The sequence below is a fragment of the Glycine max genome, chromosome 9 (assembly GCF_000004515.6).
Source record: "Glycine max cultivar Williams 82 chromosome 9, Glycine_max_v4.0, whole genome shotgun sequence".
Taxonomy (NCBI): Eukaryota; Viridiplantae; Streptophyta; class Magnoliopsida; order Fabales; family Fabaceae; genus Glycine; species Glycine max.
Genome location: NC_038245.2, coordinates 809,870 through 837,342, shown reverse-complemented (window position 1 = coordinate 837,342; position 27,473 = coordinate 809,870). Strand labels below are relative to the sequence as shown.

Here is a 27,473-nt window from a genome sequence, read left to right as displayed (position 1 = left end):
AAGGATAAAAACAAATTATTTTTGTAAGGACAACAATAAAAAAAATCTAAATTACAATAAACAAAAATATATTTAAGTGTATTTCTTCCATAATTTTTTCACAATTTGTTGAATAATCACTACCCAACCCTATTCACAGTATTATTCAAGAGTCATTTAAAACCTTGAGCTTGGCCTTTTAGTTTGATCCCGTTACACAACCTTGCTGCTTTTCTCTTCCATGGTTTCAAAGTAGCTAGAGAAATTATACTTAGATAAATGTTCACAAAATTAATTTTAAATGAAACTAATTGTATAAAATTAATATGACTTATATTTAAATATTTTTATTATAAAATAAGTTTAAAATTAAACTTAATATAATTTTTTATATTCAATAAAAGTTACTTAATATTATTTTAACTCAATCAAAAATCAATTCTTCCTTGTGAAATTAAATATATATGTTTTTGCTGTGAAATATTAAAAATACATAAATAGATTTGTGTTCCCCTGTTCCATGCAAATTATTTTTGTTTTCGTTTTAATCATTATAAAATGTTTGTTTTATTTTTTATCTTTAAAGTATTTTAGATAACATTTTGAGAAAAAGAAATGTCCAAAAAAAGATTTTTTTGTGTTTTATACTTTTAAATTTTAATGAGAATTTAGTTAGTATGTATTATACATTTGTTTTGTCACGGGAATAAGTGTGAGTCATGCAAGCTATGTCCATTAAGGAAAATAAAATAATTTTAATGATTGAATCAAATTGTTAGGACATTTCACAAACTAAATAAGTAATTTTTATGGTGGTATACAAATGAAATTAATAACGAATATAAATTATAGGGATTAAATTGGTGATTTATCTTAAATGAGTTAAAAAAATCATTGAATCTAAAATCTTAATTAATCGAAAGATATTTTAAATATAATAGCATTTGAGATCAAGAATAATGTTTTTTTTGTATTTAAAAGTAGAGGGAGTAAAATTTAAATAAAATTACATTAATTGATATTTCAAGGGTTATAAAGTTTGGTTGAAAGTTTAAGGGTTGAAGGAAGACTGAGAGAGTTGAAAGTTAAAGGATTGAATGGAGGAGAGAAATGTGTGCGTTCAAATCCATTGTTAACATTCTTAGAAAAAACAAACAACCAAACATACACGGATAAAAAAAATGTTAATTAATGTTTCAAGTTGATATGTGAAACTAAATACACTTAGACACTAAAATTGTAGTAATTCGAATCGCCCACAGAAATTCATATGAAAACCTTGAAAGCAGAAATGAGAAACAAGATATCCAGAAAAACCCGAGAGCGAGAATAGACGAATCCATAATCAAACATACAACAACTATTACAATACTAGCTTGATTAGCACATAACCCCAATTTTATTGAGAAAAGCAGGACAAGACACACATGAGAATGTGTAGTTGATAACAGAGAAAGAGAGAGAGAGAAAGTATGGATCTAAGAACGAAGGGGTTTGAAGGAAGTGAGATTCCTGAAATGGAGCCAAGGCTTCTCCAGCACGGTGGCTTGGTAACTGGTCGTGGTGGATCCATTCTTAACCTTGAGGACCAGGCGGTAGTTGGTGCCGACCACGACCTGAGTCTCGCCCTTTGATACCTTGACCAGCGTCAGCTTTGCCCCAGAACGCTTGTCGTACTCGCTCACCGCGTAGTTCGCGATCTCCGCCACGTGGCTGTCGTTCACGTCCTTGATGGGGCTCCAGCCGCCCAGCGCAGATTCCGACCGCCGGGCAGCGTAGGAGACCAAGACGAGGGAGAGGAGAAGGAGACAGTGGTGTCTCATTTTGAATCAAACGCTGGATCCTAAATTTGTGTCGCAAGGGATGGGGCTGGTTGTTGCTGCTATTTATAGCATTGGAAAAACGCGGTTAACGGGCTTGTCCTGAATATTCTCGTTTGGGCTAGCGCATGTTTGCCCTTCTGCTTCCTAGATATTGCGGCTGAAACACGCGTTCCTGTCCCCGCTTTTTTAAAACGTTAAATAGTGTGTTAAGGAATCAAAGCTGGTAACAATTTATAATATAAAAAACATAGCTGCACGGCAATCTCTAATTAAATCCTACAAATATTAAGGTGAGTGGGTGAATTTGTTACAAATTTAATAACAATTAACTTTAAAACATAAGTTTATAATCAATTCAAAATCCAATATACTAAAATTTATTTAGTAAATTTTTAGTCACATCTTCAATTACCTATATAAGCTATTATTTCATAAATATACACCACAATGAGAAAATCATAAATTCAATTATTAAAAAAATATTTATACCTGCATAGTTTTACCAAATACACCTATTTTCTATTTCTAAGTGTTACTCTTTATAACTCGTACATATATAGGATAACTACCAAACCCTCCTAAAAATTATTAAGTAAAAAACACGACACGAAACACACGAAATTTAAATAAAGGGCCGGGATCACTACAATTCTTTTTTTTAAGAGGGCCATAATCTTCTTTTAAATAAATATTAATTAAGAATTAAGATAATGCATAAATAGATTTAGGACAGAAATCAGCGCATTCGTGCTAAAATACAAAAATTAATTGGAGAAAAAATCAATTTCCTAGCAACCAAGAGTTTTCCTTCGTCAATGATGTCCCTTATTGTGAGTATCATTGTTTGTTCCAAAAACAATAGTTCCTGCAACAGCAAAACTTAAAACGATAGAATTCCTTTCAACCAAATGATTTTCTCAAAGCATTTGTTTACTAGAACAGAGATTGTAGGCAATTCACCCAGTGATGGCATGAGAAGAGACAGCACAACAATCCCAACAACTTTGAGTGGTACGCCAACTTTGAACATGTCTTTAATTTCTCTGTGTCCAGTGGCAAAGCCAACTACATTTGATGGTGTTGAAGTTGGAAGCCAGAAAGCAAACTCGGTTGCTATTCCTCCAGGGATTATAAGAATAAGAGGGTGCACATGCATAGTTCCTGCTATGTGATAAAGAAGTGGGACAAGAAGGGTGGCAGTAGCAGCATTAGAGGTGATGAACTCAGTAACAATGCTACATATTAGACTAACAACAGTAACGGTGGCCAAGTGTGGGGTATCTTGCAAAAAATCGACGACCCTTGACAGCACTTCTGATAGACCTCTAGATTGTATTCCATCAGCTATGGCAAATCCAGCTCCTAGAAACAAAATGAGGTTCCAAGGTAACATTTTGCAGTCATTCCAACTCATTAGCTTTTCCCCATCTTGCTTCATGTTTGGGATTATGAACAATAAAATACCCACCATAACCTACATTGTACTACATAAGGCTTCATTTTAGTTTTGTTTCAAAAATTGGAGACTCCAATTTTTGGTGTATCGAGTCATATGTAACTAAAGAAACCCTCTAAAGTAAACAAAATACTTACACTGACACTTCCATCACCAACAAGGTCTTGGGAATAAAACCCCCCATCCAGGAATGTCATCTGCAATCCTTCTTGTCATCCAAAGTATGATCAGCAACTGCATTTACCATTTTGATTCAATTAATGTCTTAATTGTCTAATTGAAAACACAATCAGTCCCTCCATGAGTAGATATAAAAACTTAAAACTATATAGACAAACATGCCCCAAACATGGACAATACCATTTTCTCAGCAAAATTCAAGGGACCTGCAAACAATCATAAAAGAATTGAAAAAATTTAACTTGTTTTGTAGCATATATATATGCCAATTTTTTTAGTTGATTAAAACTAAAAAACAATCATAAAATGAATTTTGTAGCAAAATTCATGGGACCTGCAAACAATCAAGAGTTGCAGTTCCAGTCTCCGGTGGACATTGTAGCGTTGGACGGCAAGAGCAAGAATAAAGGTTCCCAAAAGGAGGTGATGACGTCGTCCATGTAAGAGTGTGCCACAGTGTCAGCTGAAGCTATGCCGAAGAGGGGGAAGAGAAACAAGGGGAACATGGATGAGTGATCAACCACCAAGCATTTTCACTTCCCTTCATTCATTTCAGTTTGTCTCACGCGCGTGTTTATGGAGGTCAATCAAGTAAAAAAGGACACAGAAAATGTAGTGTAGTTTTCAATCGTTTTACTCATTTATCTGCTCTATATAGATAACCAGTTTTTTAAAAAAATAAGTTAAATATAAATTTTTTTATATAAAAAATAAATTATTTAATAACTATATCTATAAAATTATTATAATTTTATAACTACTTTTAAATAATCTGGTTATTTTTCACGATTGATTATTATTATTATTTTTATATTAAACAACTTAAATCCGTATTATATGATAATTAGTCAAGACCATGAACAAGTGATAGTACAAGATCATTTTTTTTTAAAGGAGTCCAAGACCATTTAGACATATCAAGATTCCACTCATGATAAAAGTCTATTATAGTCTATGAAAAATAAACACACATGATTTATGATCATTTATTTAATAACATTTTTATAATAAATCTTTAAAATAAGATATGAATTTATTTTCAACAGACTTATAAGCTTAAAAATAATAGTAATAATAATAACGACAACACAAATATTTATTTAAATAGTTTTGCCTATAAAGCTTAAAAAGCTTTTTAAATGACTTAAAATATGCTCTTTTAACTAAATAGACTTCAATAATAATCATTACTCAGTTTATTTTTAAGAAAATTTAGCTTAGACCCAAAATAAGCTCAGCCACAGGACCTATCAAATGATCTGAAATATTTCTACCCAGCACTTTGTTGCTTGGAATCATATCGCCGGACATAATAATTTAGCTGGTTAGGGATAAGCTTTTTTATCTTGAGGGTTAAAATGTACAAAACAAAATTTAGAAGGTTGAAAAATAAATAAATTTTAATGATTGAAATGTAATGGAGCACGGCTGCACCTTATCTTCTAAGGTGCATGGTAGAATTACTCGTCCAAAATGCAAGCAGATTATTAGGAACTCCAACACCTCCGGATAAAAAGAAAACATTTTACACAATACGAAAATCAATTCCATTCATCCATTACTGATATAAAGTTCAACTGCTGGAAATTCATTCTATACTTTATAATATAACCCTGTAAAAAAATTATGAACAAATCAACAAAGAAATACAAAATAAAAGCAAGAAAGAAAAGGATGGAGATCTTTCTCTCCTTCTCCTTTGCCCTGTTGATATATCCTCATTACCTAAACATAGCATAAGGCCCTGCATATTAAAAATTTCATTCATCTCCTAGACAAACAAGATTCTGCAATTTGGAGAAGAAATCAATCAATTTCCTAACCAACAAGAGTTTTCCTTCGGCAATATCACTTATTGAGTACCAGTGCCCGCTCCAAAAACAATAGTTCCTGCAATAGCAAAATTTGGAAGTCAGAATTCTTTTTCGACCCAATTGATTTTCTCAAAGCATTTGTCTAGCAAAACAGAGATGGCAGGTAAGTCACCTAGTGATGGCATGAGAAGAGACAGCACAACAATCCCAGCAACCTTGAGTGGCACACCAACTTTGAGCATGTCTTTAATTTCTATGTGTCCAGTGGCAAAGCCAACTACATTTGATGGTGTTGAAGTTGGAAGCCAGAAGGCAAACTCAGTTGCTATTCCTCCAGGGACCATAAGAAGAAGAGGGTGCACATGCATAGTTCTGGCTATGTGATACAGAAGTGGGACAAGAAGGGTGGCAGTAGCATCATTGGAGGTGATGAACTCAGTGATAATGCTACATATTAGACTAACAGCAGGAACAATTGCCAAGTATGGAGCATCTTCCAAGAAATCCAAGGCTCTTGACAAAACATCTGCTAGGCCACTAGATTGTACTCCATCAGCTATGGCAAAACCAGCTCCCAGAAGCAAAATGAGGTTCCAAGGTAACTTTTTGCAGTCATTCCAACTCATTAGCTTCTCCCCCTCTTGCTTCATGTTTGGGATTATGAACAATAAAACAGCCACCATAACCTACAATATTGTATAGAAGGCTTCATTTTGGTTCTGTTTCATTAATTTGAGACTCCAATTTTTGGTGTAATGAAGTCATGTGTAACTGAAAACAAAAAATCTATAGCAGATACAGTGCTTACACTAACACTTCCATCTCCAACTAGGCCATGGAATAAAGATCCCCATCCAGGAATGTCATCTGTTATTCTTCTTGTCATCCAAAGTATGATCAGCAACTGCATTTACCATTTCACTTTAATTAATGCCTTAATAGAAAACACATTAAGCTCATCCGAAGAATTTTAAACGTGTAGTTAGTTTGGTATACATACCCCAAACACAGACAAGACCATCTTCTCCGCAAAAGCCATGGGACCTGCAAACATCGATAAAGTATTGCAAGTTTGCAACTGCCTTAAGTTTTTGAAGGACGAGATTTTTTATTTATTATTAAAACTCTAGTTTAATTATTATTTATAAATAAAATATGGAGGACATGTCACATGTGAGGACATTGTTAAGATGCAATGAGCAACTTCCATGGGATGCGTCATTCCAAATATGCAAAAATATCCTTCCGACTCGTTTCACGCGAGGCCGGAAGATCACTCCTTTTGGACTACTATGCAAAACATATTGAAGTTGAAAAAACCAAACGTGCTAAATTTTACTTGTTTTTGGTGTGCCCGTATCTTTTTCTTTTTCACTTTCAATCTAGCTTTCATGATTTATATTAAAAAAATTAATTAATCACTTCATACAAAATTAATAGATAAAATAGAGACCCATTAAGTTCTGGATCTCTTTTTTAAAAAAAGTTTTGGACGGTTATATTATATTACTAGTACCTATTTTTCTTGAAAATTATGCTCAAGAAATTAATAAATTTAATTTTATTAAAAAAATGCATTAAGTCTTTAAGTCTTAACAGTCCGACCTTCCTATTTTGCTCATGAATAACTGAAGATGATATGTCGTGTCCTTTTTTATTTATTAAGTGATTTGTGGTGTCTTCTCCACCTCATAAAACATATGAGTAATAATAATTCTGTTGGACAAAGACATTAAAGGTCACATCTTTTATTATTAAAAAAATTAAAGTAAATGGCTAGATTGAGGTTGACAAGTGTCCTACGTGCCAGATAAGCATAAACCTTTTTTTTTTCTTTCTGAAAAACAGATATATAACTAAGATGCAAAATGTAAATGTAAGTAAGACAAAAGACAATAGGACAAAGAAACAGACAAGGCGGAAGCCTGGGAAGGCTTTTTTTGCGCGTGGTTTCATTGTATTTGTGTTAAGGTTAAACGAAAGAAAAAAAAAATTGAATACGGTTGAAGTAAGAAAGTTACCAAGAGCTTCGAGGTCTCTCTTCAAGTGAGATCTATCCAAGTAAGCAGACAAAGCCCGACCCGAACCTTTTGGCACATAGAGGAGGCAAATGATGCACCAAAAACAAATGAGGATGAGAACAGCAACAGGGAAACCATAGAAGAACCACGTGTTGAAGCTTATTGGTTTTGCCTCAGGGAAGAGGCTCTTCCACATTCCGATTATTATCAAGTTCACACCCGTTCCCGTTAGTGTGCTTATTCCTCCGATGGGCGTGGCGTAGACCACCGTCAGAATCACCGCGCGGCAGAACTTGTTCACCGCCTCCGACTGCTCGTGCACCGGCGGTAGCCGTTGCACGATCCCCGTCGCCACCGGCATCATCATCACCGCCGTCGCCACGTTGTGCAGCCACATGCTCACGAAGAATATCGTCGCGCACAGCCCCAGCAGTAACAGCGCTGGATTAACCGGGTCGCCACAAAACAGCAGTGTTACCTGTGGGCCCCATGCCACGTTCACAAATCATGTCATGCTTAGTACGGTGACGCTGTTTTTTTCTTCAATAAAACAAGAGATAGGAAACATTGCCTCGTTTCCCACCATCTAATAATATTACATTTTTCTTTTAATAATAACATTTTTTTTTAGCTAAACACAAATAAAAATATTAAGAATGTATTTGATTTAAAAGAGAAAAATAAAATACACAATCTTTTATATATTATTTCTTTCATTCATTATAAAAACACAACCTAAATTCTTATAATTCCTTATCAATATTTATACTATTTAATAATTATAAATATGAAGAAAAAAAAACATAAACCCACAATATAAATAATTTTATGGTATAAAATTATTTTATATTATCATCTAATTATAAATTATTACATTTCATAAGTTTATTAAATTTTATAATATTTACTTTAAAAAATATAATAATAATAATAATAATAATAATAGTTTTAAAAATTATACTAACAGTAATTTATAATTAAATAAAAATATTAAATTATTTTACTGTATAATTATTAGCAAAATAGTCTGATAAAAAAAAAAAGCAAAATATAGAACTATTCATTACAAAAGTGTCTTCTTCCTCTTGGATTGAGAGAGAAAGTCTAACTTCAATTATTTCCGAAAGCAAATAATTGAGTTTATGTGGTCATGAAATTCATTCCCCAAAACAATTGCAAGACACCGAAATCAAATCTGAATAATTATTAGAATAAACACTGAAAAATGTTACACACCACTATTTAATAACAAATTGTACATAAAAACTCTATAGTAATTATAAAATAAAAAATAAATAAAAAATTAAAGTTAGGAAAGGAAAAGTCTGGTTTTTGAGGAAACAAAAGTAGAGACAAAGAGGAGGTGACTCACATTCAAGGCCAATCTCCGGTGAACGTTGTAGCGTTCGACGGCGAGGGCGAGAATGAAGCTTCCCAAAACGAGGGTGATGACGTCATCCATGTAAGAGTGCGCCACACTATCAGCTGAAGCTATCCCGAAAATTGGGAACAAAAACAGAGGACACATGGAAGTCACGGGAAGTGGCACGGCCTGCGTGACCCACCAAGCGAAGACCCACGCAATCACACCAAGCATTTTCTGGCTTGTGGGTGGCGCGTCGAGCTTCACGAAGAGGCATATGAAAAGAGACAGCATAGGTCCCAGAATCACGTACAAGTTTTCCAGTGTTAGAATTGTTTTGATGCTGAAGGAGACGCTGGTGCGTGTTCCTTCCATTGGCTCGTGCACGGGAAGAAGTGGTGTTTTCTGATCATCGGAGGCAAGTGACATCGTACCGTGTTCTCCGACCATCTTGGAGATAGAGAACGATAAAACTATCGCCGCCCAGAATGAGTTTGCGGGAGAAGGTTTTTGTGGAAGAGATCAAGTTATGCGTGAGGGCTTTTATTATTGAACTTTTCAGAATTAGTGGGCAAATTTGCTTCCTTTTTTTATTATTAGGATGAGAATGAATGAGATTAGTGTTAGAATTACGGTTACTCTCTACTACAACCTAGTTCTGATTAGGATGCTTTTGGCTGACGTGGCTCTTATTATGTGAGGTGTTCGAGTTTTGAAGTCAAGACTTTATTTATGCCAAATATTAATTTCTTAACCATGTGGAAGTTGTTGGCGTGGGATCCTGAATTGGGACGTATAATGAAAAAAAGGTAGGGTCTTCTTCTTGGCTTTAACATGCGTGGTCCATTGATCATTTTTATTTATTTATTTATTAAAAAAATTAGATGAATTTATTAAAATTATGATATATTTTCAGATTTATTAAATACTTATAAAATTATTTACATATCATTTATTCATAAGATTTTTATATCAACAATGGGATTTAATATGATGTCTTTATGAGATAAGAGTTTGATTCTTATTTATTAAATTAGGCTCAATTGTAAATCTATTTTTTTATTTATCTCAGTTCACAAATTTGGTATCTTTAATTTAATTTACAAAAATAGAATTTCCCATTTTTTCAATTCAGTATTTTTAGTCCCTAATTCAAAATTTAAGCCTTTACGGTTAATTATTTATGTTGACCGTCACGTATCATACTTTAATTTTGTACATTTAATTAACATTCAATAAAAACACGATACGTGACGACGGTTAACATAAGTATTTAACCGTCAAGTAGGAATATGTATTAAAATAATAGGATTGAAAAAAGATGAAAACTCAATTGATGAATTAAATTACATGAAGATTAAATTCATGAGTTGAGATAAATATGAGACTAAATATGCAATTAAACCATTAAATTAATCTATGTTGATTGATGATTATTACATATTTATATTGATAAGTTTGGCAGCTATTATGATTGTCAAAAACATAAATTATTTTGATACGATGCAGCGGGGGAAAAGCACACATAAAACGGTAAATTCTATGCAGGGTGATTCCTAACAAGAATACAAGATTATTGTGAATTTACTTTGTATATATGTACTGATTAGTTTTGGCATGTAAAGAATACAACGAAATAATGGAGTTTCCTTCCAAGTAGAGACTCCGTAGATGGCAATGCAATGTTTTTCTTCGCAAAATTGGAAATCATTTTTAACTCATGGCTTTCACGCGATCAATTTTTAATTTAAGCGGGATATAATGGAAATTGTTTGAAAATAAAAACTACATTGATTATTTGGCTTGCGATCTGCCGGAAAACTTGAGTATGTGTTGATACTTGATAGTTGTCTATTCGTAAAGGATTTTTGTTGAATCATTTTTTTAGTTGCTTTTTTAAAAAATAAAAATAAAAATTAATTACTTATATAAACAATTCATGGTGAGTTTTTTGTCTCAATTTTTTGTGATATAAAGATATACAAATCTATGAGAATATATATATCATATATATTGTATTTCTTTAAATTTTATCTGAAATTAATTATCTAAATAGTGAAATATATTATTTCTAAGAAAAATAATTAAAAATGACATTTGATATCTTTTAAAAAATAACATTATAAAAGTTAAATGTAAATATAATCTAATTTAATAATTAAAATAAATATTTTTGAACCTTATATTTATGGTTTCATATCACTTGTTCCAATATACAACATCCATATTCAGTTCGTCTTCAATAAATTGAAGTTTTCTGCTTGGTTTATGTTGGATAATTATGACACCATTTATGCATTTTATTTTAGTGGTTGTCAACAACTAAGCTACTTGTTGAATGGTATTGGTCAATCTACGTGTTTCCGTCGGGCCCCAACCATGTACACTGATCGCGTTTATTACAAATCTTCAATCTATATGATTGCCGTTGAATATTAGCATTCAAAATATATGTTAAATTAACTTCGTGCACATCAATACATTCAATAATTGTCCCATGAAGTTAAAATGATTTTTCAATTTAATTTTAATCTACTATAAAATAATTTTTAAACATTTTACCTATAATTTTTCTAATAATTAATTGTTATAGAAATTAATAATTTTACCATATATGATAATTTAAATTAAAATGATGCCTCTTTTTTTAAAGGATAAAATGATGGCTTAAAAATCACAATATTATTTTTTTAGAGGACACAATATTGTTAATATATATAAAGGAGACAAACTAATAAATCGTTAATATTTGTAGGGTCACACTTAATTTTCTTAATTATGGTTATTTAGTTGCACTGAAAATGGATAAGATCTTTTTATATATACACTTGCAAGTTGCAATAAACATAAACATAATAGGAATGCTTAGACCTTATGGATAATGCATGATAAATTAGAACTTAATTTATGCATATTGTCAATAATTTTTTTTTTATTGATAGATATTTAACAGAATTTGATTTTACCATGCCATCTTATACATGACGTAATGTAATGTGGTGATAGGATGAACTCCGATTAAATTTTTATGTAGAAATATTTCATAATATATATATATATATATATATATATATATATATATATATATATATATATATATATATACATAATTAAATTATTGTAACTTTTACATGTCTTTATTCTAACAGTCTCAACTTGAGCTATGGATAATTATGCAAGGTAAGTGATATTAGTTTTTATTCAGTAAATTAAAATAAAATAAGACATTTGTTATATCTAACCTATCCTATTTTTTTTTATTATATGTGAATTGCTGGTTGTTATTAGTATTTGTTTATTTATTTTTGTCAAAATATGCATTATTTAATACGGGAGGCCCAATAATAATCCATGTTTCTATATGCATGATTCCTTGGACCAAAATAAATGGATAAAAATGCATGATGTGTGACTGGACTACAGCCCAATCGAAGGACGTGGCAGTGACAGGTGGCAGATGTATAGCCATGTTGGGATGAGAGGCACAAGAGTGAACACAGTGTGAGATACGATTGCATATCCACAATCATGCTCAATATATAAACTAATAAACTTATTTATTTCTTTTTGACAAAAAAGGACCTTATATGATTTCATTTTTAATCAAAGATTCGTACCTAGGTAGGAATGAAATAAAAAAAAAAACATGTGACTTTAATTTATTTTATCAGCATATTTTGTTGGTTTAAACTAAAATTAATTTATTCCCCATACTCAATATTGAGTATATGTAATGAATTATGCTTTTAATGTTGAGTTGAAAATTTGAAGATCAATTTTATTATAAACTGCTTCTAAGAAAGAAAGAAAAAACTCAAACATATCACCTCCTTTTAAATTTTCTTTGGAAAAAAAATTAATTCTACAAAGTACAAACTTAAGATAATTCGAAATCAAATTCATACACGATATGATCACCATCCAAATGACGCAAGCTACTTGCAGACTCGGAAAAGGTCAAAAGCCGCCTATTAGAAAACAGGAATCGAAACTACAAAGTTTTGGACAGTATATTAAAATGTGACTATATATTGTCATTTTTATATATCTATTTATTATTCTTATTTGGATATTTTCATTTAAAATGTTTTTCATATTTAATAATTAAATTAATATCCTTGAAAATTATAAAATTCAATTAATAAAAATGACAATAGAGGGAATAGACATATTGGATTAACAATAAATTCCTTTAAAATTGTGATATGTTTAAGTTTGAAAAAATTGTTTCTTAGTTCATTTGTGACTGGGCAACTGCCTCACTGGATAAAAATTTGCTTTATAATCACTAGATATAAAGTAGGTATTTATATCTAGTGATATGTTTAAGTTTTATATAAAGTAGGTATTTATGTCACTAGATATAAACTTTTTAATCAAGTAACAAGTATATCCATTTGAAAAAAAAAAATAATTAAATTATTTAAAATTGAGGTGTCATAAATTAATTTGCTTATATTATTATCGTTAGAAATGCTTTAAAAGTGATTCTAGGCTTGAATGCAAATACTTTCTATAAAAAAAAATTGTGAAAATGAGTGAAACTATGCAAGATCAAGTATTTTACTACTTATCCGCCTCATGTCGGCATATTATTTGAAGAAATTCCTAGCGTGGATCTCGTTTGTCTTTAAAATAGATAAAAGCCTCTTTTTTTATAAAAAAAAAAAAAAAAACTGGTTAAAAACCAACAAGTCATTGATATAATTGTTATTAAACTCGATTTTTTAAAATATAAAATTACATTTCGGGAATGCATTTTTTTTTAAACTTTTTGGAATGATCTATCCAAAAGATAAAAGAAAAAAACATTTCAAAAAAAGTGTAGAAAGTAACTTGAAAAATGCAGGAAACAACAGTCCACAATGGAACATTCATTCAAATCTTTGTGGTTGTTCAACATTTTCAATTTTTAAATTAGTTTTCCAACAAAGCAACATTAACTATGTCTCCACCCACCAGACTCTTTCTGCTAGAGTGAGAACATCACATTCAGATTGGAAAATATTTCAACTTTGTTTCACAGAGTTGAGGCCCCAAAAAAAAATTGTTAGCCCCAAAGGGATTTAGGATTTAGTTTTTTTTTCAGTGAGAATCAAATTATGTTCTTAAGAAATATGAGTTTTTTTCTTGCAAATTTGAACAACTTTTATTAGTATTCAGGCTTTAGTTTTAATAATAATAATAATAATAATTGTATTTGTTAAAGATTAATAAATTTTATGTACTGCATAATGTTTGAATGCTTTATGTAAAATAAAAGTCAGTGGATGCATCTTAACCTATTTCATTTGTTAGATAGTTTCAAGTTATGTTTCGTTTTAAAAAAATTACGTTTGTCACGTGACCATTAAAAAATTCAAAGGACGATTTGTTTCACGAAATAATATTACCTTTCATAAATCACATTGATAAGAATAATATAATCATGAATGTTATTCCTGAATATATTTTTCTTTTATTATTATTTTTGGATATATTAAAAAATATGTTTAGTTAAAATTTGATAATATTTTTTAGAATAGTTTTAATATTCAAAATAAATCTAAATAAAAATAAAACTAACATGTATGCTATACAATAGTAGTAAGGTCTTACATTTTTTTTTTATTGAAATATCACCTTGAGAATAGATAGCAAGAAAACATAATAAAAATGGAAAGGTAAAATTTTATTTTTGGTCCTCCCGTTTATCTCTAATTTTGGATTTGGTCCCCTTGTAATTTAATTCACAAATTTGGTCTCCCAGTTTTATAAATCCTGCAAAATTGGTCATAGAAGTTTGATTTGGACGTTGACCGTTAACCTCAGACGTTGACTGTCACGTGTCAATGCCACGTGTCAACGTCTGAGTGATTCCCTGTAAAGGTTTCATTTTTTTTAGGTAAAATTGTATTTTTGGTCCCTCACTTTTACTCCAATTTCGATTTTGGTCCTCTTATAATTTAATTCGCACATTTGGGAATAGATAGCAAGAAAACATAATAAAAATGGAAAGGTAAAATTTTACTTTTGGTCCTCCCGTTTATCTCTAATTTCGGATTTGGTCCCCTTGTAATTTAATTCACAAATTTGTCTCCCAGTTTTATAAATCCCTGCAAAATTGGTCATAGAAGTTTGATTTGGACGTTGACCGTTAACCTCAGACGTTGACTGTCACGTGTCAATGCCACGTGTCAACGTCTGAGTGGTTCCCTGTAAAGGTTTCATTTTTTTGTAGGTAAAATTGTATTTTTGGTCCCCCACTTTTACTCCAATTTCGATTTTGGTCCTCTTATAATTTAATTCGCACATTTGGTCCCCCAGTTTTATAAATCCCTTTATAAATTCAGCCAAATTTCATTACTGGAGAAGTTGTATTTCAAATTTCAAACAAAAATACCATTGTCATACATAGGTCACTTAAGCAGTCGTATACACATAATACCGTATGGGGAAGCAAAAAAAGAAAAAAAAATAGGGGATTATTACAGAACCTGTTAAAGTAAGAGATATGAAAATTTCAGACTCATTCATGCGTCACTTTCCCAAGTTGAACAACCCGGAAGTGGGAGAGAGACAAAGAGTGATTTTTCTCTGGGTTCCAAGTGAGTGAAAAACTTGCGATGAAAAAGAAGTGTGAGATTTATCAAGACCTACAATGTCTCTAGCACCAGTGGCTAAATCATTCAAAAGACCAATTTTATAGGAACAATTTATAAAGGGATTTATAAAATTGTGGGACCAAATATGTGAATTAAACTATAGGAGGACTAAAATCGAAATTGAAGTAAAACTAGGGGACCAAAAATGCAATTTTACCTACAAAAAATGAAGTCTTTACAGGGAACCACTCAGATGTTGACACGTGTCATTGACACGTGGCAAACAACGTTTGAGGTTAACGGTCAACGTCCAAATCGAGCTTTCAGAATCAATTTTGCAGGAATTTATAAAACTGAGACCAAATTTAGGAATTAAATTATAGGGGGACCAAATCCGTAATTTGAGATAAAGTGGGGAACCAATTTTACAATTTTGCCAAATGGAAATTACAACTTTCTCAAGATTCAATAATATTTTTGGATTTTTAGTAGAAACATTCTTCCTCTTTATTTTCATGTTATACTCATTTTTTTTTCCTCTCCTCCTATTTATTGCTATGCCAAACATCTTTAATATTTTATTTATTATAATAATATCTCTTCCATTTCTTATTCATCTCCTTGTGTCGCACAGCCGCACAAAAGTCATGGCTGGAGAATCCGTGGTTGCTATTGCTTATTGTGCCATCCATATTTAATGCTGGTTGTCCAGTAGATACGCACTTCCGGTCCCCAACGTAAGAACTAAGCTAGGAAGTCAACATCTGATTTAGGATTTCAGGACCCACTTCCATAAACAGAATGCACATCACATTTACTTTCATTATTTGTTTCTTAATTAGATTAACCTAACTTGTTTATAAACCGTACTTTCATTAAAGAATTTCTCTCTTCTTCTTCTTTTTTTTTTTTTTTTTTTTTTTTTTTTTTTTTTTACTTTTTAATCATATAAATTATAATTAGAGTTATAAAGAATTTAGCACCACACTTTAACTTAAAGATACGCTGTCCAATGTCCCAAAGGCCAATTAATTGGTGAGTTGAGTTAGAGTTAGCACACGTAACATAGAGAAGATTCTCCGGGAAGAAAAGGCCAAAGTGAGGAAATTCATGGACAAGACTCTTTGTAATAACTAAAATTTTTGAAGTTTGATAGTAGTTATATGATTTTACATAACCCATGTAACACGACGAGTGAAATTGGATATGAGTGTATGAGCAAAGCCAAAGTGATCGTGTGGCAGAGCAGCGAGAGAGAAAGCTCTTCTTGTTCTGATGTCGGATCATCTTCCGCGAGAAGTGGTAACCGACATCCTCTCCCGGTTACCGGCGAAATCCCTACTCCGATTCCGGTCAACCTCAAAGTCATGGAAGTCACTAATCGACAGCCAGCACTTCAACTCGGTCCATCTCAGCAGATCCCTGAGCTTAACCTCCAACACCACCCTCATCCTCCGCCTCGACTCTGATCTATACCAGACAAATTTCCCAACCCTAGACCCTCCCCTTTTTCTTAACCACCCTCTTATGTGTTACAGCAACAACATCACTCTTCTCGGTTCCTGCAACGGACTCCTCTGTATATCCAACGTCGCCGACGACATCGCCTTTTGGAACCCCTCCCTCCGCCAGCACCGTATTCTTCCCTCTTTGCCCCTCCCCCGCCGCCGCCTCCACCCCGACACCACTCTCTTCGCCGCCCGCGTCTACGGCTTCGGCTTCGACCATACAAGTCCCGACTACAAGCTCGTCCGCATCTCTTACTTCGTCGACTTGCAGGACCGCTCCTTCGACTCCCAGGTCAAGCTCTACACGCTCCGCGCCAACGCGTGGAAGACACTCCCCAGCATGCCCTACGCTCTCTGCTGCGCGCGCACCATGGGCGTCTTCGTCGGTAACTCCCTCCACTGGGTCGTCACGCGCAAACTCGAACCCGACCAGCCCGATCTCATCGTCGCCTTCGATCTAACCCACGAGATCTTCACCGAGCTCCCCCTTCCCGACACCGGAGGAGTCGGCGGAGGGTTCGAGATCGACGTGGCACTATTAGGCGATTCCCTCTGCATGACTGTGAATTTTCACAATTCAAAAATGGATGTTTGGGTGATGAGAGAGTATAACCGTGGTGACAGCTGGTGCAAGCTGTTCACGCTGGAGGAGTCGCGTGAGTTGAGATCGTTCAAGTGCTTGAGGCCCTTGGGATACTCGAGCGATGGGAATAAGGTTCTGTTGGAACACGACCGGAAGAGGCTGTGTTGGTATGACCTGGGAAAGAAAGAGGTTACCCTTGTTAGAATTCAGGGTTTGCCTAATTTGAACGAAGCCATGATTTGTTTGGGAACTCTCGTCACACCCTATTTCTTACCTCGTCAAATTTGTCGCAAGTCGCCGACTTTAGGCTGCCAACGTCGCAGGTACTTACTTATTCACATGCCTCATTTCATTCTGTGTCCTTCCTTCACAAAACAAACAAACCATGAGGAATAATCGATCTTCGATCATTTCAATGATATTCAACTCGTTTCTATACTCTGCCCTCTACATAATTGCTTCAAATTTATCTATACTCTGCTGAATAGTATATGCATCGGTGAAGATTTTACATTAACATTTAATTACAGACTAACGTGTATGGTAATGGTAAGTTTGTTTCACGGATTTAAAGTCTATTTCGGAAAATATACTCATGGAGTATAACATTCCCATGTTTGTTTAAAGTTATTCCCACATATTGTTCATCTGTGAGAATGTCATAACTTTCTTTTTTTATTCCCCTGAAGAGGGATGAGAATGTGATATTCCCACGGGAATATGGAAAGTTGTTTTCTAATACACATCTAACTTTCATTTTTATTTAAATTATTTTGAAATTTAAAATATAATCAAACACATTTTTAAATATTCCTAATCATATAATTATACAATATTATTCCGTGAAACAAACGTCCCTAGGTTACACTTTCCATGATTGATCATGTATAAGCTTTTACACTGACAATGCATGGAAATTAAACATTGATTAATTTCTTGAAAATTGCTGTGCCAAATTGATCTTTCAACGCCTTAGTCTGATTAAGCTTACTTCTACGGAATTCAAATTTTTCCAGGGATGACTTCCTGTCCCAGGGTTTCAAATTGACACTATGAGGAATTCAACGAAGAAGCGGTGGTACATGGGGGTGGCTGAAACTGGCTCGGCGTGTTTGTTTAGAAGTTGATTCGAGCCAAAGGGAGGTTGAGGAAAAGTAAGAAAATGTTGCTTTCGTTACACAATGTCTGTAATGTACACTTAAATTAATATAGCTAGGTATTTTACTTTGGGATGTGTGCCACGAATTCTGAAACAAACATACTCTTACTGGTTGCTTCCTGAGTTATCTGACTCTGATGATGAAATTCGTGGTGCTGGTTCACAGGATGAGTTAAATTGTTGATCAGGAGCTGGAACAGAGACACCCTTTTGCCTGTTTAGATAAGACTTTTTCCGTGTATAGTTTTTTGGACATTCTGTTTTCTTAGCGATGAAGGTGAAGAAAGGGCTGGAGTTCAGAATGTTGAAGATGAAGAAAACAATGACTGAAAAACAGATACCAAATATACAAATGCTTCTTTCCTCTCTTATTAACAGTCTCTAATTACTAAGATCCCGTAACACACCTGCTTTCTGCAATAGAAAAAAAAATGGCCTACATGGTTTTGTTGTAAAGAAGTGTTGAAGCTTGGATTGCCTCCCTGATTATGTATGTACGTTTGTTGATCCGGTTGTACCAGAGCAAATTGTAATTAAACTTTTGCAGTTAACTTGACATGTTGTTTTGGTTTATTGGTAGGTGGAATTTCCAGATTGAGTGCTGAAACTTGAAATGTTGACAAATTAACTTAACGAAAGATTTGGCACTAGGCTTTTTGTCCTTTGGATGAAACTAAGTTGAAGAAGTGCTTTCTAGTACTGGCCTTGTCCTTCGGGTACTTGTTGTTTTAGGATGTTAATCTTTTGTTGCTCAAGTGAATTTCACTAACGCTTATTTAGTGCTTGTATGTATGCTTTCACAATATGTTCAATACGATTTTTCGTGAATTTTGGTCATCTGACATAGAGAGGGTGCAGTGATTTGCATGGGAGAATTTGTTATGAAGATGCACTTAGCTTTCTGATAGTGTATTTTATTTCTAAATTCATGTCAACTTTTTATACGAAATTACCGATAGTGTATTAACGTAACGTTTTGATGTCTAGTGCCTAACCATCAATTCGTTTATGTAATGTGTGACGTTCAATTTAGAAGCTGGATGCAGTAGGCAATTGTTAGTTATTGAAATTCTTCTGAATTCCTGAATCCTCCGGGACCAAGAGGAATTTTACCTCATGGATCTATCTGAATGTATCAATGAGACACATACAGTAGTAACTTCCAATGGTTACAATTTTCTTAAGGAAGAAAAATAAAATTTCTTCATACTTAACGAATTTAATTATGTGTAAATAGTCAAATTTGCTTTTAAAGTGGGAGGTATTAATAAATTGGTCCTTGAATGATGAAAAATTTAAATTTAGTAAATGTGTAAAAATAGCAACAAATTATTGTACGAATAATTTAATGATAAATTGATCCTAAATTTGTAATTTAATGTCAAATTAAACGTTGAAAAATATAATTTATTGTTAAATTGATCATTAAATATTATAATTTAATAATAAAATAGTCTCACAAATTTAATAATAAGATTAATTTGTCACATTTTTTACACATTCAATGATTAAATTTGTATTTTTCATTTTTTAGAGATCAATTTATCATCATATCACGCTTTTAGGAACAAATTTAACTATTTTTTCTTTAATTATTAATGGAGTTTTCAGTGTTTCATACTGAATGATTTTGTTTATGCTTAGTTTCTAATCAGGTCTTTTAATGATCTGCCTAAACAAACAGTAAATGGAGCCACATTTTGTACTATTCAAACTTGATGCCACTAAAATTTAACAACTTTTTGTTATTTGTTTTTTTTTATTGGGGTCATACTTATCATTTAATTGGTCTTTATCATGATTTTTTTTGTAGTTTTCAATAATTTTTAAATAATAATAAAATATGTTAAAAGAATTGTATTAAAGAGGAGTTTTGATTCTTTATCATTATATTTTCTTTATCTCTCTATCATCTAACTTTAACTTTTTTATTTTCTCTCTCTTTTTTTTTTCATGACGGCGGAAACAATATTGATATATATTTTTTTTAAATGTGTTGTTAGCATTCCCCTAAAATATATCCCTTCATTCCCTTGATTGATCTTGCTGTATTGTTGGTGGTACTAAAAATATCAGATAAATACAATTCCACCATTGAAGATCCAAAATTAGAGGAAGAAAAAACACTGTAATTTTCATCTATAAGAGGAGTGTGGTAGTTAAGATGAAGAAATGTGAAAGGAGACTTCAATCGACATAATCTTTCGATAGGGTATGAACCGAATGGGAGAGATGCTCTAGGTTGGAAAAAGCATATCTTAAATGACCATATGAAAGATGTATACTTACTATTTGTGTTATTCTTCCACCAAAGTACAGAGATTTTCAAGCATTTTCTCTCTTGGCTGAATGTGTATGAAACAAGTGACAATGTTTTTCTGTATGAAAATGCATATGAAGTAAATGTTTTTCACAAATTTCCGTTGGTCAATTAGTGCTCCAATAAAAAGCTGTATAATTACCCGTGTCTTCAAAATAGAAAATAGATTGGCTTAAAAAAAGAAAACAGATACTACTTAAATGTCTTATTCACAAAAAAAAAAAAATACTTAAATGTCTTTTGTTTAGGAGCAAAAACAAGTACTACTCTAATATTTTATTTGATTTTTTATAATATAATATAAACTTTCACTCCACTCGTATTCTCTTAAATACAGTTGTTTTTTTCAATCATAAAAAAATAGAGTTGTTTAAGGCATTATCATTTTTTAGCAATTAAAGTACGAGTGAATAGTAAATGCACTGCTAGTATAACGAGTTTTTATATTTTCATCCAATAAAAAAATTGTTATGCGTTGATTTTTAGAATAATTATATTAAAAATCATATCTCACAATTTTTTTATTAATTAACAGTATAATAATCTTTCTATATTATACGTGCATAACATTTAAACTCTTTCATTTTATCATTATAGTCAGTTGTATATTCATACTTTATTAATAAACAATTATTCAACTTTAATTAAAAAAAATACCTCACTTAATTTAAAACAATTATTATCCCTTGTTATTTTTAAAAACATGAATTTAAAATAGTTTAACTATCATGTAAAAAAAAATAGTTTAACTATCTCGTAAAAGAAGTTTAGATATTCTTTCTCTTGTTATCCAATTACTATTTGCAAAAAAAAAAAAAAAACTATGTTAATGGGTTTAACGAAGAGTTAATAAAATAAAAGAAAAGATGATAGAAAATGTCTTCATAGTCTTGTTTCGTGCAACGGTCGTCTCACTGGGAAATATCTTCATCCATCATATATAAATAATTTGATCGCTTCCAAAAGGCAACTTAACCAAAACAGTTACTTTAACACTCAATCAATGTTTAGTACACACGGCTTTCGACTTTGTGGCCACAGCTAAATAAGAGCTAAGAAGTAGAAATGTCTGAGAGGTTTAAAAAATATATGTAGTTGGATTTTGTTTGATTTTCATTTAAAATAAAATCAAATTAATATTCTGCACATTAGTTTAGTTGGATTTGATTTTTATAATTTTTATTAAAATATTATTTCATTAAAATTTATATATTTTATTTTCATATTTTAAATAAAATTACATTAAAAAATTATTGATAACAATATATACCATAAAATTTCTATAATAAAAATCCTTAAAATTTCATCTATTTTAAATTAAATATATCTTTACAAAGTCATTTAAAAAAATAATATATATGATATAAGTTTCCTATATATATATATAACCGAGACTCAAGTTATACTCACAAAAATATATAACACTAAATAATATAAATGTTAACAGAATTATGGCGTTCACAAACCAATAACAAGCAAATCAAATCAATTGGTTTAAAAAATATCTTTACCCCCCAAATTTATTTTTCAAACAATTAAAAATAAAAGAAAAATAACGAAATAGTTCTGTCCTCTCTCCACCACACTCACCCCACGGACTCCACCTTCAATGGTAGACGCATCTAAAAGCTCGAAATAATCATCACAGTTCTTCAACTTCAGCAATAAACACACACACAAATGACACAACTTCATCCAGCATATTAAAAAAAAAAAAAAAAGATGTGTTCCTAATCCAACCTTGCGACTTTATTGGAGGGGAAGTAAAACTGCATTAATGGTCCGAAATCGAGGCTGTCGCGATAACTCTTTCTGCATTTGCCGTTCAGATCTATTAGGTTTTCTCCAGATTTGCAATTGTGAAGAAGACGGGGACAATTGTGTCCAACTTTTTCATTGCACATGACGATTTGGGCTTAACGGAAGTAATACGATTACAGCGTAGGATATGCTTGTGTAACAAAGTTACTAAAATTAGGAAGGCTTGTGTAAGAATCCAACAAAGATGATGGTGAGTGTAATAAGCCCAAAATATATATAGGAGTGATGGGTGTAATTTGCTCAAATTGTGTTAATGATTATCATTAGTTTGAGCGCTTAGATAGAATTGTTTCTTCTAACAATTGTTTTCTGATTAAGAAAATGATATTCTTTCTATTAAAAAAATATTATAAGGCATAATTTTGCAGTTTTAAAAATCCTAAGCCATTGCCATAGAACATTTATATGGTAAAAGCTTGCATAAGTTCTTGATATCTCTACCGTCAAGTTTTATACTCAAATGATAATACATTTTTTAAGAATATGTATCATATAATTTTAAATAGATATATTCAGGACGGATCCAGAGAATTTAAGTTGTCGGGGTGATAATATACATATAAATTGACAAGGTTAATAATATAATATAATATCCTTAAATATTTTTATCACAGCTCTTTGCAAATTTAATATTTTTATCATGGTTTCGCATCAAATTCTTGATGATATTCATAGCATAAAAAAATAAAAAAAATATTGAGCAACAAAAGTGATGAATAGGTCATGGAGTTTCGTAATAATATCTTCTTAATGTTTTTAATTATTAGTTTTTTTGTGGTCTAATTGTTATATTACTTTATTATTTATTAAGTTTGAAGATATATCCAATAAAGATTATAATTCAAATATTTAAGTGTTATGTACTAATTTTACAATTTTGTACTAAATATAAAATAATAATGAAAACAAATGCATGAACAATTATGAATGTGTTTGAAAATTCATTTTACTGGCGTTGAATGGACCTTTTCCATATTTTAATATAAAATGTAAAAGGCATAAAGGGTTGGATTGATAATGGATATACAAACACAAAATGTTAAATACAAGATTAAAAGAATCCAAAACTAAAATAAAAACACACAAAAACTATAAAAAAACATTAAAATACACTAAATTATAATATCTCTAATAAGCATAGAATAATAGAAGTAATTTTTTAGTACAAAAATGAAGTGCATTATTATAAAAGAAAGATTTAAAGGTAACTTTCAAAAATGAAGTTGTCCAGTAAAATAAAATGAATATGAATATATATAATAATATTAGATATAACAAATAGCAATCAGAATAAGAAAAGATAAAATTTTAGTGGGGTAATTGCCCTTACTTCCATGGCTATAAATCCATCGCTGGATACATTTACTTTTGTGATTATATATATAATTAGAAAACTTGACGAACATAATATAATAATTTGGTCTAATTTTTATATATATATATATATATAACACGAATTGATAAAAGATATATAAATTCAGATATAATTAGTTTGCAATATTAGACTTTAGAAGTTTAATGAGGAAGAAATTAAGCAAGTTATAAAGTAAATATCATTTATTCAAACCTAAAGAAACACAATAACACATCATCACAAACTCATGTAACCCTGCCAATAAAATAAACCCTCATCCCTAAACTCCAGCACCAGCAGCAGCTTGCTCACTTCAATACACAACTCCTAGAATTTCTCATGTCACCACGTGGTAAGCACGCTGATGTGGAGCCAAGTGTTGTGCTCACACGTAGGTATACCCTCCATAATACAACCAAAGACTTAACCATCATATAATAATAATATATTAATAATAAAGTAAACTAAAGAAATAAATAAAAAAAAAAGCTTTTCAACATGACATGCAAAATGGTAGACCTAATGATCCCCACAACTAGGACCATTTTTAAACTTGTTTTTCTCACTCACACTGTCCATAAGTCTAAGCTTCAGTTTTCTCAACAGGAACCTCTACTGGGGCTTCCACTGTCTCAGCTGGTTTGTTCTCTTCCTCTGTGGTTGCTGCTGGTGCTGATTCTGTTTCTGTTTCAGTAGTTTCTTTAGGCTCTTCTGCTTCTTCTTTCACTTCTTCAGTTTTCTCCTCTGATTTCTCTTCTGCTGCTGGCTTCTCTTCCTCTGTCTCCTTTGTCACCACCTCCTCGGTCTCAACTGCAACTTCTTTAGGCTCCTCTGGCTTGGCTTCTTCTGTAGTTGTTGTTTCTACTGTTTCTGTTGTTGGTGCTTCGGTGGTTTCTTCCTTTGGTGCTTCGGTGGTTGATTCTGGGGCAGGAACCTCAGTTGCTTGTTGTTCTTCTTGAGCAGGAACCTCAGCTGCTGCTTGTTCTGTTGCAGGAGCCTCAGTGGCTGGTACTGGTTCCGGGGTTGTTTCCTGGGTCTTGATTACCTCGGTTGTTTCATTTTCTGGAACTGTTGTTGGTGTTTGATGTGCAACCTGGGAGATTTCTAATTTCATTTAACAAAGTCTCGTGCCAAGCTTAAGAAAGCTGGATTTGTAAACATGAGAAGCAAATAACTTGACGGGAGAGACACACAAGTGAAACATCACATAATCAACACTAGCACAATCTGTTATAAGATAAGTAAAATAATTTTTGAACATCCAATGAAAACCTATTTGACATTTTAAAAAAAGATAAAAAGAAAGAAAAGTAAAGTACAATTACCATAATTGATATGATGTGATAATGAATAAAAAATAACGAGAAATAACAGTGTTTATGAGATATGTTAAGAAAAATGAAGTGTAGTACAAAACTCATTACTTATAAGATTAATGTTAATTGTCTAATACGAAAGTAATAGGACCTATGAATTAAAGTGTCATCTTGGTGAATGGCGATAGATCAAATTAATTATTTTCCTTTTCATTTCAGTTATAAGCTTGATGAAGTTCAACGTGGTTACGGGGTGTTAATTAGCTTCAACAACTAGTTGGGGTATGTTAGTTCTTGAGTTTAAAGAAATTAACGATAGTCTATTTAGCGAGGGAAAAAAAACAAGAAAAAAAGCTTACGTAATAAATTGATCAATCATTTTTGCTTCTGATGATGCAACTGTGATTATATAAACAAGAACAAAAAACGAGGTCCACATAGAACTGCTAATCGTAATCCAATTCCACAAACCGATGAATATTTCAGATATTGATCAACTGGAAAATGGTTCGTGATCCATATTCAATTGACCAATGATCAAGAAAGCTATGAAACTCGTTGATCCCCTCAAATTTCGTGTACTTTAAGTGGTTGACCGCAATAATATATGATTTATGGTTCGTATATAATGATGGTTATCAAACACCGCAGCAACAAAAACAAAGATAGTATAGATCGGGAAAACCAAAAAAGAAATTAAAATCAAAGTGCGGATAAGACTAGCTAGTACGATCGCAAATGCAACGTAAATATAACTTGCTAGATCGCACGTAATAAAAAACAAACTGATTCTTTGATCAATAATGAATAAAAAGCAAAGTAAGAAAATGAAGAAACGGTTATATTCGATCAGTTACTAAAGTGTTGAGTTTCACCGTGTGCATGTAGGAACCATATAAACTACTACTACTACTACACACGTGGACTAATAAAGAAATGTACAAAGAAAGGCAAAATTATAAACAACGAATTTTAACTGTGTGTTTGAATTACCTCAACGCTGGCCATTTGGAAAGGAGAGAGAGGGATTCAAATAAAGCTGAAAGTGAAAGGTTGGAGAGGTGTGTAAATGAGCAAGGCAGAGAGAAATTAAGAGTGGTTGTGATGAGTGTGGTGTGATGAAAGGTGAGAGAGAGGTTTATATAGAGGTGCAGAGTCATGAATAGTAGAAGCAATTCCAAAGAGAGAAATAGTTTGTGTGTGTTGTGATCACTTGGAAGAATCTTTCTCAAACAGAGACGGCTCATGTCACTGACAGAAAATAAAAGACACCAGTATGCCCAGTTGTCAATGTTTTTCCTTTTGATTCTTTATCTCTGCATAATAACATAAAAAAATATGTACATATAGATGATACCTTACCGATACAATTATTTGGGGTACGTGTATAGTATAGAAATGAAGTGAAACCAATCTATTTTTCATGTTATTATTTTATACTAAATATAATATATATAAATCCTTTTAGCTAGTATTTTTGAAACCAAATTACCCTTTTAAATTATTTTAATATGAAAATTTTAAATGGGCTGAATAAATTTTTTTATGACAGTTCAGATAATAAAAACATTTTCACATTAAATATTTTAAATCAAATAGTATTTTCTATCAATATATTTATTATTAAATAATCAAATTAGTATCTTTTATATTTTTTTAAAATTATATTTACTCAAATTACAATAATTTACAGGATGACTACTAACGGACCCCGTTTGTACTTCGTACGAGTGGGGTTCTATATGTTTCGGAGTTTTATATTACTTTAACTTTATGTTTTACAGTACTTTTGTTCTAATTTATATTTTTTATTATATCACTTATTTTATTTTACATTTATCTTTTTTTTTCTTTTAACTACAAAAAATATGTGTGGATATAATTTCTCAACATTTTGTAGAATAATATAGTAGCACCTTAAAAAATGTGCTCTACGCCTCTACCCTTTAGAATCGACCCAACTTTTCCCTTGATCGAAAAGCTAGCCAGCTAGGCACCCAAAACTGGAGCAATCATAAATAATGGAAAACAAATGAACAAAAGATACAATAATTTTCAAAGACAATAACAACACATACGAGCCTCATCTCACTCATGAGAGAATTTAATTACTTCACTTCTGTAGATAATTAGCATTGTTATGCACCTACAAAATGGGGCCTTGGTTAATGGATGTTGTACTGATTGAAGTA

At 31.8% G+C, this 27,473-nt stretch overlaps 4 protein-coding genes and 1 pseudogene across 7 annotated transcripts; 1 reads left to right on the top strand and 4 right to left on the bottom strand.

Moving 5' to 3' along the window:
- Positions 1-1,359: 1,359 nt before the first annotated feature.
- Positions 1,360-2,472, bottom strand: LOC100813916 (cysteine proteinase inhibitor 1). The gene has a single exon (XM_003534686.4). The coding sequence runs from the start codon at positions 1,800-1,802 to the stop codon at positions 1,458-1,460; it is 345 nt and encodes a 114-aa protein (XP_003534734.1). The 5' UTR covers positions 1,803-2,472; the 3' UTR covers positions 1,360-1,457.
- Positions 2,473-2,610: 138 nt separating this feature from the next.
- Positions 2,611-4,834, bottom strand: LOC102664499 (tonoplast dicarboxylate transporter-like; annotated as a pseudogene).
- A 127-nt stretch (positions 4,835-4,961) lies between these two features.
- On the bottom strand, positions 4,962-9,458 carry LOC100790349 (tonoplast dicarboxylate transporter). The gene is made up of 6 exons (XM_003534797.5): positions 8,646-9,458; positions 7,274-7,751; positions 6,253-6,296; positions 6,061-6,156; positions 5,425-5,938; positions 4,962-5,328 (listed from the first exon to the last, which is right to left on the bottom strand). Exons 1-6 carry the CDS (start codon positions 9,084-9,086, stop codon positions 5,291-5,293), a joined length of 1,611 nt encoding a protein of 536 aa, XP_003534845.2. The 5' UTR covers positions 9,087-9,458; the 3' UTR covers positions 4,962-5,290.
- A 6,667-nt stretch (positions 9,459-16,125) lies between these two features.
- Positions 16,126-19,314, top strand: LOC100812846 (F-box protein CPR1). 3 transcript variants are annotated; one of them, XR_005886472.1, is made up of 4 exons: positions 16,126-17,634; positions 18,328-18,465; positions 18,637-18,960; positions 19,051-19,314. XR_005886472.1 is itself a non-coding variant. In XM_003534684.5 (2 exons), the coding sequence occupies exons 1-2, from the start codon at positions 16,496-16,498 to the stop codon at positions 18,365-18,367; spliced, it is 1,179 nt and encodes a 392-aa protein (XP_003534732.1). In that variant the 5' UTR covers positions 16,126-16,495; the 3' UTR covers positions 18,368-19,043. The 3 variants fall into 3 exon arrangements, 1 of the variants encoding a protein (XP_003534732.1); XR_415810.4 differs by lacking the exon at positions 19,051-19,314 and having other exon boundaries at positions 18,637-19,043; XM_003534684.5 differs by lacking the exon at positions 19,051-19,314 and having other exon boundaries at positions 18,328-19,043.
- A 4,813-nt stretch (positions 19,315-24,127) lies between these two features.
- On the bottom strand, positions 24,128-26,396 carry LOC100783793 (uncharacterized). Of its 2 annotated transcripts, none has more exons than NM_001254277.2 (2): positions 26,275-26,396; positions 24,128-25,058 (listed from the first exon to the last, which is right to left on the bottom strand). In NM_001254277.2, the coding sequence occupies exons 1-2, from the start codon at positions 26,287-26,289 to the stop codon at positions 24,549-24,551; spliced, it is 525 nt and encodes a 174-aa protein (NP_001241206.1). In that variant the 5' UTR covers positions 26,290-26,396; the 3' UTR covers positions 24,128-24,548. The 2 variants fall into 2 exon arrangements, with proteins under 2 accessions (NP_001241206.1, XP_014635049.1); XM_014779563.3 differs by having other exon boundaries at positions 24,154-25,110; positions 26,275-26,395.
- Between the last annotated feature and the right edge of the window lie 1,077 nt (positions 26,397-27,473).

Excerpts from the sequence above, each read along its gene's own strand:
- LOC100783793 (XM_014779563.3), bottom strand. The coding sequence starts at position 25,079 with ATGAAATTAGAAATCTCCCAGGTTGCACATCAAACACCAACAACAGTT.
- LOC100812846 (XM_003534684.5), top strand. The coding sequence starts at position 16,496 with ATGTCGGATCATCTTCCGCGAGAAGTGGTAACCGACATCCTCTCCCGG. Across the intron at positions 17,635-18,327 it reads TTAGGCTGCCAACGTCGCAG|GGATGACTTCCTGTCCCAGG; the intron begins GTACTTACTTAT and ends AAATTTTTCCAG.
- LOC100813916 (XM_003534686.4), bottom strand. The coding sequence starts at position 1,802 with ATGAGACACCACTGTCTCCTTCTCCTCTCCCTCGTCTTGGTCTCCTAC.
- LOC100790349 (XM_003534797.5), bottom strand. The coding sequence starts at position 9,086 with ATGGTCGGAGAACACGGTACGATGTCACTTGCCTCCGATGATCAGAAA. Across the intron at positions 5,939-6,060 it reads TTGGAGATGGAAGTGTTAGT|GTTATGGTGGCTGTTTTATT; the intron begins GTAAGCACTGTA and ends ACAATATTGTAG. Across the intron at positions 5,329-5,424 it reads TCTTCTCATGCCATCACTAG|GAACTATTGTTTTTGGAGCG; the intron begins GTGACTTACCTG and ends TTGCTATTGCAG.